A 10,496-nucleotide genomic window follows, 5' to 3' on the forward strand; every position below is an offset into this window, starting at 1 on the left:
TGGTATTTACCCTCCTCCTTGTGAAGGAGGGTGGAAGGATTGCTTGGTGGATACGAAAACCAGTCTTGAAGATCATCTCAGATTGCTGACATTACAGTTGGTTGCCACACAGCTCTGAGATGGGAGATAGACGCTAATTTCCTCAGACTTGTAGCAAGTTCTGTAATTACTTTGAGGATGCTTAACTTCACGTCAGCTGTTGTCTTTGTCTCTTTCTGAATAAGAGCAGAGATTTGAGTAAGCTTGTGGGCTTTTTTTTCTACAGAACCTAAGATCTGGACACCAATACTCACGAAGCCTCATGAAAGCTGTACAGTCAAATCCTCTAGCTGGCTCTAAAATACTTTGTTTTTTTCTGTCCCATATAAGCAGTGCTTCAATGGTTCTGTGGTCTTACTGGCATACTGTAGGTTTTTGTGTGACACCATGTGCTCTGAAACAAATGACACTGCTTCTTCCCTGTTGTTCTTTCACCTCTTTTCAGGTTTAGGTAAATGCACTACTAATTGCAAAATACAGTATTCTGGCAACTAGTGTATTCGTCAGAGCACAGCAGAACAACTGTTTATTGATCGCTAGAACAAATTTAGTACAGTAAACTTTGGCAGAAGCAGCAATGTGCTTGAGCAACTGCTCGCTGCTACAGATCACAGGTTTGAGAGGCAATTGTATGATTGTATGTAGCTCAGAGGACCCATCTCTAGGCATTAAAATGAAAGATCACTTACAACTAGATAGATGGGCACTCAGCTAGCCAAATTTTCACTCTATTCAAATCTCTATGCCAGATTAAAATTTATTAATGGCCAAGAGGGAAGGTGTGTTCTCAAGAGTGCTGTAAGGGAAGATACAAACTGATAAACGAAAAACCAGACTTACTAGAAGAAGTAATAAAGATCTTAGTTTCAAATTATTTCTGCTTTGGAAGTAGCAAACGAAGAAATAGGTATGCTAACAGAACTAATTCTTTCTGTTTAAATTCCAAGATGTCAGACTATGCTTGTTTCATGTTTCCACAATATGGTCCCAGTGGCTGGAAAATGACAGCTGAGCTGCAAGAAATTGAAGGAAATGCAACAAAAGTATTGAAGTAAATGTAACAAAAATCCTCAGAGTATGAAAATGATAGAAGGAAGTCAGTCATCCCTGTGGCTGGGAGCAGAAGGGTCACGCATCCCTTTTCTGCAAGGTTACACAAGAATAAGCCTGTCCTTTTTAGAAAGCCTCCGGACAATTATATGTCCTAGTGTATTCCACAGTGATTTTATAGATAATTTTTTTTTTTTCCTCTCAAGACTAGAAATTGTAACTTTGGATTTGGAGTTACCACTGGAGTTTATGCTTTACCAGTGAATTGGATCTAGGATTTTTTGGATGGAAATAAACCTGTGATTTCTCTGAGGCTGCACTGATTCTGTCCTGGGTGGTTGCCTCTCCTCTTTTTTTGAAGCTCACTGGTTTGCTTTTTGCAGCATTGGCAGAGGGAGAAATCACTAGTGAAGACAACAGGTTGGAATTAAACAAAGCTCATAGTCAGGTCAGAGACCTGACTAGTATGATACATTTTATTTACAGAAATCTCTGGTTACGGGAGGATGGGGCTCTCCTGGTGGACCATTCAGAATATATACTGCTGCAGTAGCATGATGGGTGCGGGCACACCAGCTGCAGGCAGGGCTCCTGACCTCTGTGTGAAGTCCCTAAAAGTAGGCACAGTGTGCAAGCACATACTGAAAGCACTGCATGTCTGCTTCTTGAAGGGCACTGAAATGCAGGTCTGAGATGTAAGGGAGCGTGGCTGCTGAATGGCCAGTCCTGGCTTTGTCCCCTGCAATTTCTTTAGGTGTTTCCCTCCTCCACTGGAAGTCCCTGACCACAAGTACAGGTTGTCAGGCTCAAGTAGATGGAGGAGGAGTTGGTTTTCCCAGACTCTTGAATCTCTGGTATCAGAAGCAGTTTTGGTTTTCCTGGCTGCAGCATCAATAACAAAGCATCATCCTTCAGTTTGATAACCAGCTGATTTCAGGGCTACTCCAGACCCCCATTTCAGTGTATCACATGTTCTAGTGATTTTCGCTCTGGTAAAAGTGCCTGGAGAAGGTGTGTACGAAAAGCTTTGAACCCCTCTGCCACCATGAGGAGAGGTTCTTGGGTAAGCCAGTCCATGAGACTGAATATGATTTCTCCAGACTTTGTCTCCTAGAAGAGAAATTATTACCCTGGAGATGAAAATCAGAAATGCAGAACAAAACCTCTCTGGTGGTCGTTTGGGAGTTTGGTGGGTTTTTTTGTAAATAAATGGAATTTGTCAAAATCTTAACAGATTTTCTCAGAACTGTTTTTCTATAAACAGTTTTTTGTTGTTTAGTTTGGGCCCAAAGAATGCCTTTCTGAAAGAAGTGGACAAGCTTTCAAGCAATCTATGTTGGCATAATAAGTATCAGGAAATGCAAAAAACTGAGGCTCTTGATCCACAGTGATATCTTGCAGCCTTTTCTAATTCTATTTAAAATGTAGGAAGACTTTAAAATGGATTAATTGAAACATGCAGATTTGGGCAAAGTTCTACCTTTGCACTGCTGTTATCTTGGGCAAAATAGCATAAAGCGATGGGTTGGTTTTGCCCTCTGGCAGCCTGGTTCTGCAGAAACGGAGCAGGTGTACAGCAGGGAACGTTACCCAGCCCTGTTCGTGTACTGGGAGTGGGACCGAGTGTTGGGCGTTGGTAGAAAAATCACATGCTCTTTCTAGCCAGTGTGCCACATTGCTCATATATGGCATATGAAATGCAGTGCTTTGAGAGTAAAAAGGGGGATATGTTTCTCTTACCCCTTGTCATGGTGAAAAGTCAAGAGAAGTCTCTAGGCAATGACTTCAAAATTATCACTGTCATTCATGCCACGTAGCACTGGGTCAAGAGCTGAACAGCAGCCAGCGTGTTACACTGAGCTCTATGAATGTGTAGCCATTAGCGACAGAACAAACAAGCTTACAATTATTATGACGGGGGACACATCCTTCTTGGAGTATAATCCATTTGTAGAATGCTGAGAAGAGGAAACGATCCTTATGATGGCTATTCTATAACTACACACAACTGTATAATGTCTGCATCTCGTGTGTGGAAGCCTGATCAGACCACAAGTCTTCCTAGTATAGTAGACTTATTCCCAGATCTCTCCAGTAAAACCCCTCTCCCCCAGCTCTAGCAAATTCTGCTCACTGGTGCATAATGCTTACAGTCGTCCTGTTTGTGTGTTGTCCAACAGGTACACCCCGACTACAAGGAAACAGAAATCCCTGTGGTAAGTTCCCGAATACCTGTGTTGCCTGCACTGGATCCTGTTTCTGAAAATCTCCAGAAGTAGTGTTCCTTTGAGTACAGAAATCATAGGTGACAAGTAAACTTAGGGTGAAGGAAGTGATCTCCATGCTTGCTCTGAGGTACAGGGTTTGGCTGTATCATAAGGACCTTCACTGTTGCAAAGGTTGGGTATCGAAAGGTTTTGGTCCCACTGGTAGGAGAGGGTATATTACAAAGACTCTGGGATGTTGATTGTTGTTTTGAGGGTAAAAAGATTATGGTGGGAGTCAGACTATGTGCACTGCTTGTTTTCATCCTAACAGTGAGTAACTTCCCAAGGGCAAGCTAGAAAGCCTCTTGGATTAATTACATGGGGTATCCTGGTTCTGCACTAGCCAGAAACAGGATGTGGGGATGCAGAAGATGACCATCACCTCAGCCTCTGGGTTTTCCCCTTTAGGTAGTGCACCAAAATTTCCCAGTGTCTAAAGTGCCCAATATCACCAGCCGCACAAAGCGGTCGGGTGGCCTCGCTCCTGAACTACAGCAGGCGCTCTCTGCTAGTGAGAGGCAGTGCGTAGAGACAGTCGTCAACATGGGGTACTCGCCTGAGAACGTCCTGAAAGCCATGAAGAAGAAGGGACAGAACATAGACCAGGTAAGAACTTGTGCAACGGGAAAGAAAGCCTTGATTGGATGCTCATTCTGCTGAGAAACAACCTCGGGTTTGCAAAATGGGTAGGGGGGAATACTTTTATTCTAATAGGGGGTTGCAGCCTGTAGCCACTGTGGTATTAACAGCTAGAGGAGCTGTCACCTGGCAGCAAAGGCTCCCAAAACCAAAGAAAAGAGTGTCTGCGTATGTTTCTGATGAGAGACTGTTTGAGTCAGCCACATTTGTGGGTGCTGGGTCGCAGCTGCACTGAGCTTGGGATGGGCCCTTAGCTCCACGTGAAGCTGGGAGAGGTACTGGGTCTTCCCAGGAGCCACAAAGCCATCCAAAGGAAGCTTAGCGTGGCTCTACGCCATGCTTAGTGCTGTGTGACAAAAAGGCAGCTGGCTTCCTTTGTTCTGAGCATAAGGGGTTACGATGCTGACGTCTCTCCTTGTAGAGAGATTGGCCCCTTGGAGGCTTACGACAGCCCTGAAGGGCTCTCGCAAGGCACCACTGACCGACTTTCTTTTGTGCGCTCTGGTTGTCGTGCTTCCTGCCTCACGTGTTGCCTCAAACGCTTGCTAAAACGAGGTCACAGAGCATAAAGCACTGCAGGATGAAGCGTGGCTCCGAGTCTTGGATCCGCTTCAAAGAAACATTTTAAAGCAGGGAGAGTGTGGCCAAACTTTCTGTACTGACCCTAGGCAGGCTGTGTGCTGCACCGAGCATCGCCTGGTGGGACTGTGCCTGGGGAGGAGGGGTGTCCCAGCGACTTCTGCTTGCGGAGCTGATCTGCTTGCCCACTACCTATGCATCGAGAGTGGTTTAAGCTGTGCGCTGGAGTGAACTGTAGTATCAGATGGAAAAAATGGCCCTAAGGAGGGTGGTTTTAAATCCTGCTGTATTTGCAGACTGCATTCTTCCGCCTTCCTAGCATTACCTAGCTGACCTTTCCCCATAGTTCTCAAAGCTGAGGATGGATAAGAAATGTGGCAGCAGTTTCTGGACATGTGAGCTGGGATTTGCAGCTCACTCACCAGTATGCTGAGTTGATATTAAAAGGCTGACTGCTTTCAGATTGCATCAGCTCTTGTGGCTGTCTGAGAGGAAGCTAAAAGCGGACACATCTTGACTGCTGGACCTACAGTTCCATTTTAAAAACTTGTAGTATAAAAAGCACAGTCAAACTTCTGCCTTCTGCTCAGTGATTAGGCATGGAAGGCTAAAGATAGGCTTCTGAGACGGTTTTGACTAGAGTGGAAGATGTTCAGAACTGATGGGAGAGCACAGGAGGACAGAAGGGCTCGTCTGTTTTCTCTGAACAAGCTCTTGCATAAAGAGCATCTCAACTCTACTAGGAAGGACTTTATCTCAGTTCCTGGTGAAGCCTGGGGTAGAGTCGTGCTCAGCCCCTCTGCAAGTGCAGAGATGGTATTCAACCACGTCCTGCAAATGGCACTCTGCAAACTTAGTTTCTTTTCTTCATTTCACACAGGTTTTGGATTACCTGTTTGCACATGGACAGCTTTGTGAGAAGGGCTTTGATCCACTTCTTGTTGAAGCAGCTTTGGAAATGCACCAGTGTTCAGAGGAGAAGGTGAGGGTGCAACGTGTTAAGCAATAGAGAGAACGTGCTGTGATAAGGAATACCAGCAGCAGTTCCTCTGGCTGGTGTAATTCTGGCTCTCATGGTAGTGCTGCCTTGTTTCCAAAAACTGCCAAAGGACATCTTTGCAGTGATAAAGCAAATATGTGTTAAAGCATTAGAATTCTTCTGCATTGTTTTATTACTTGCGTGCATTTTTATGGGGACAGGATTTTTTTTTAAAGACCCTGCTTGTTCTGGTTGTAATATTTTGAACCCAGAGCTCTCTTGTGGGCAAGTTGCTTGGTACGGAGACAGTTAATTTCAGAAGCAGCAAATTACCTTTCAAACCCTGCCAGCCTGCCTTGGCTGTGAATTTTCTCTCTTGTACAAACGCATCTGCCTGGCTGCTCAGCAAATTGGGTTAGGGCTTTCTCTGGAAGAAGCTGGAAAATACAGGTTTTGGGGTCTGGTTCATGCCTGGCTGCTTTACCAGCACCAGAGGTACAGAGGCAGGAGTGGGTAGCCAGGGCAGAGAACAGCAGGATCTTTTACAGTCTGCCAGCCTGTTGTGTCCCAAGTTATTACATTAAGTCTTTAGAGGTGCAGTCCAACCCCCACAGACATATATATGCTTTCCTGCCTTTCTTGGACTTAGTGATGGGTTTGCAGGAGCAACAGTGTGAAGATGGGCGAAGTGACTGAGTTCAGGAAACACATTTGCTACTCGCTTAACCCCCAAACTGGAAATGGCTAATCTTCTGATTGCCCATTTCAACCTGCTTGCTTGGTTTTGGGTTTTTCTTTCCTCTGGAGCAGAGTGGAGGCACTGTAAATGGAAGAGGGTTCATAAAAGTATGATCAGCTGATTCACTTCTTGTCACACTATTTTTTCAAAGCTCAGGGAGGATTTGTGGTTGATGTTGCTAGTATTGTACACAGTGTGTCCAATGGGATTTGTGCTAACCCCCCAAGTTTGCCCTAGATCTGAAGAGCCAGTTGATAGCAAGGGCTACTGTACTGTTCCCAAAGCTGAAGTAACTTTAAAAAAATTGAGATGCAGCAGGAGCTGCTCCTGCTTGCAGGAGCTGCTGGAGCAGGGTGCCATTAATCAACATTTTTGGGAGCCCAAATTGGGCCAGGCTGATAAATTTCCTACTGGGAGAGAGACACCCTCACAGACTGAGCTTTGCTGCCCTTGCTGAAGAGGATTTTGGAAATGCAGGACTGCAAACACAGGGGACTGAAGGTGAGGCCCCTGTGGGCTACTGCACCCAGAGCTCTACTGGCTCTGGTGTGAGTGGACTTTCTCCAAACAGAGCTAGAACAAGCTGTACTTGGGGAGGAGGAATCCACCCCGTGGGGTGCCCAGTCACTGAAGGCTGGCTCTGTGCTAAACCTCCACCAAGCACTGATCCTCTTTTCTTTTGCAAATAATGGACTGTCTGTGTCTTTCAGATCACAGAACTTCTCCAACTAATGAGTCAATTTAAAGAAATGGGCTTTGAACTAAAAGACATTAAGGAGGTCTTACTATTACATAACAACGACCAACACAACGCTTTGGAAGATCTAATGGCCCGTGCAGGAGCCAGCTGAAAACACATTCCTGGATTTTCAGCGTGCAACGGAGCAGGACCAGCCCCGCCACCTTCACATCCAGTGTGACTTGCTCTCGGCAGGAAGGAGTCTGGCTTTTCACATACATGGGAGAGTGACTGAGCAAGCCCACTTGCGTGCATCACTCCAGCATTTCTCTTTCCACTGAGAGCCACCTTTCTTTCTTAAATTAAATTTTTAAAGTGTCCTTTCCTAAGTTTCCTTTTTCCAGCTTGGCCACGGAGAGTTTAGACTGCCCAATCTCTACTGGAATTGTATATAGGTAGAGACAGGAGTGGTTTCTCCCCCTCACTGTTGCACTGGAGTTGGACAGAAGAATACTAAGTTGGTTATGAAACTAGGATGCTTTGGTTCTTTGAAGCTGCTTTCATGGTGTCTGCTTGTACTGAATTACTTGACTGTCACAGTCCAGATTAACTGGTTAAATTTGACCTTTAGTGCAATGGAGTTTTATTTTTTGGTTGAAAGTTAGTCTGTAACTTAGTAAAACACTGGTTCAGAAACTGTTGCTATGCATAAAGAGAGAAGCTGTTCCTCTTGTGGGTTTTTTTTTGTTTTTTTACCCACGTATCCAACAATTCTGCCAGACATGAGCATCCAATGCCGAGTGGTGTGTAAGTTCTCTTGAAACAGGTAAGCTGTGAACTCTACCTGGACCTGCAACTTGTGTTGGTTCTTGAACCTGAAGGCAGAGAGCTGGGGCTCAGTATTCTTAATCCCCCAGGCTTGTAGGATATTTAAGACAATGCCCTGCTAGGAAATCAGTTATCTTTCTTTTAAATAATACTCAGTGTGATGCAGGAGGTTTCTTTCAAGCACTTTCTTTAAAACAAATATACTCACTGCATTAGTTCCGTTTTTTCACACTGCTATAGAATTACGTAATAACATCTATTACTAGAAAACAGGTTTTGGGTTGGTTTTGATAGTTCAAAGTATTACATTGTACATTGTTCAAGTTCTAAATACATAAAATATCAACAGTCTTGAGGAATCTTTGAAGTAATTTGCTAAATATTTTGATTCTGCAGAACAACAACTAATAAAACCCTCAAATATAACTCCCAGTGTCATGGTTCCCATCTCTCATGCTCTTTGGCTTCTGCAGATGAAGAAGGTGCTGGATCCAGCCTGCTCAGGTGCTGCCTGTTCCTGTAGGCACGCATGAACACTGTGTGTTGGGCAGAATGGCTGGAGGTCTCTGGCCAGGCGGCTGCAGTGGTGGAACATGCTGCTTTTTTCTGTGGCTTATTTTCGTTCTGTTGCAAAAACCAAGCCTAGGGATCAAAACTCATGCTAGAGCATGGAGCTGGGAGCATTGGACTTCAGGAGGGGAAAACAACTCAGCTTGTTGCCTCAGTTTAGGTTTTTCGGTAGGAGGTTTTAGCTCATCAGGGTCCTGAAGGAGATGGCTTTGTCTCCGTTGTTAACTGTGTATGACCAAAACATCTAATTTGGGTCCAGTGTTAACTCCTGGAGTTCTCTGTGAGGTGCTCAACTATGTTAGTTACATACCTTTACTTAAAACAGAATGATGCTGAGGAGAGATGTAGCTGGCAAGTATCTAGGAGATGTGGAGATGGATGATGAGTAGGACTAGGGCAGATTGTCTTGCATCGTGTCCTGAAGCATTGAGCTTCACCAGCTTCTAGTGGTGGAGCTGAAATTAAAACGTCCAAGAAGGACATTCAGCAGCTGGGGGGTCAGCAGCTGCTGCCTCTGTGGGTGCAGGTAAAGCAGTTGCCCGACTTTCCTTCCCAGGTGAGAAATGTGACAGTTTGAAACAAGGAAATGGGGTTCCTGATTAATCAGGAAAGCTGGAAAACAAAATTCAAAACTGCTTTACTGTCACGGCTGAGAGCGTTCGGTTGTGTTCAGAATTAATATCCAAACAAGTCCGTGTCTGGTACTAGACAGTCATGAATGGGCAAGAAGTCTTGCCAGCAAAGAAACAACTATTTAGACCAAACCTTTGAATAAAATAATCTTTGGTTGCGTTAATGTGTGTTAAGTTTTTTCACAGTTGTCATCCCCTGGCTCTTAACCCCGCGACAGTAACCACTCTGCTTATGGAGACTGTTGTAGAGGTGAGAGGAGAGAGGTGAAGATGGGAAGTGATACCTGTGAAACTGGTTGCCTCCTTCCAAAGACATACTCATCTGTGTCTTCCCTGGTGATGTTGCTCTTACTTCAGCAGTGAGGTTTCTGGATTTACATCACCGGGTGGCTGAAGGCTGGAACCATGTTTCTGGGGTGGCTTCTCACAGAAGGAAAGAGCACGGAGTGAGGGGATTAACCTGGTGGCTTAAGGGAGAGGCACTTCTGAACGTGTAACAAGTGACACCATGTGATGAGACTTGAATGTTGTTCTGGGTGCCATGCATTGCTAGTGACTCTGGTACTGTCATTCTCTCCTGTCAAGTTATGAACAAAGGTCAGCCTGGATGTGGGGAGGTCCTGCTGATGGCTGGTGTGGGGCTGGGCTCTGCCCTGCTGCTGGCTGGTGAGAAGATGACCGTGTCCCCAGTTGCACTGGAGACAGGGCTTTTCCTTAGGTTCTCAGGTCAGATTTATTTATGTCCCCAGCACTTAGCACTGCTTCGACTTTGTCAGAGGTGGTTCTGCCTTCTTGTGCTAGCTGCTGCCAGATACTGAGGTCTGGGTGCCTTGGTGGAAAGGCTTGTGAGGAGAAGTGTAGAGGCAGAGCCAAAACTGGCGGTTGTGCTTTGAGCCAGAGACCCCCTGAGCTGCCTCCTGATGGTTCCTGGCCAGCAGCAGCCTGGTAAGGGTGACTGAAGAGCCGTCGGTCACCTACGCAGCAGCTGTGGGGGTCCCACTCTGCCTGTACGTGGCTGGAGACCTGGTGGGATAAGAGGTGCTGCTGTGGCCACTGCCTTGTTTTGAGGATGACTTCTTTCTGGGATCTGACAGTCTTCCCCTGTGCCCCAGGGCTGCAGTGTGCCCCGAGGCTTTCTTTGGCTGGCCTCGTGGCTCCTGCAGCGGTTTGGCTCTGCTGGAGCACCCTGGGCAGTGTGGGTTGCCAACCCCAGAGCCCACATCAGCAGCTTTTCTGCACGGTGGGTGGCTGGGCAGTTCTCCATGCTGGGGAGATTGCTGGCTTCTCCCAGCGGTGCAGCAAAACCTGGTGCTAGGGTTGTTCTGCTGCTGCCGCAGGCTGTCCGGGTCGGCCGCATGTGGCTGGTGGCTGGAGGACACCTTCTGAAACACCAGCTGTGTCAACAGGCCAGCTGTGAAGGGGATCCCAATTCCCAGCTCAGTTAATCTTTTGCAATCAAACAAACATGCATTTTGATCACATTGACTTTAAAACA

The 10,496-nt window shown here is 45.9% G+C and overlaps 1 protein-coding gene across 7 annotated transcripts in view; it reads left to right on the top strand.

Moving 5' to 3' along the window:
• The window catches only part of UBAP1 (ubiquitin associated protein 1), a 38,134-nt gene extending 30,436 nt beyond the window's left edge, over window positions 1–7,698 (top strand). For 5 of the 7 annotated variants that reach the window (XM_075526574.1, XM_075526579.1, XM_075526578.1 and 2 more), the window contains 4 exons: window positions 3,270–3,305; window positions 3,765–3,962; window positions 5,455–5,556; window positions 7,003–7,698. In XM_075526574.1, coding sequence (XP_075382689.1) covers window positions 3,270–3,305; window positions 3,765–3,962; window positions 5,455–5,556; window positions 7,003–7,143 — 477 coding nt within the window. In that variant the 3' untranslated portion in view covers window positions 7,144–7,698. Of the gene's footprint in view, window positions 1–3,269; window positions 3,310–3,764; window positions 3,963–5,454; window positions 5,557–7,002 lie in introns of all 7 variants that reach the window. The other 2 variants (XM_075526577.1, XM_075526581.1) reach the window with 2 other exon arrangements.
• Window positions 7,699–10,496: the final 2,798 nt, after the last annotated feature.

Source organism: Mycteria americana, chromosome Z (genome assembly GCF_035582795.1).
Source record: "Mycteria americana isolate JAX WOST 10 ecotype Jacksonville Zoo and Gardens chromosome Z, USCA_MyAme_1.0, whole genome shotgun sequence".
Classification (NCBI taxonomy): Eukaryota; Metazoa; Chordata; class Aves; order Ciconiiformes; family Ciconiidae; genus Mycteria; species Mycteria americana.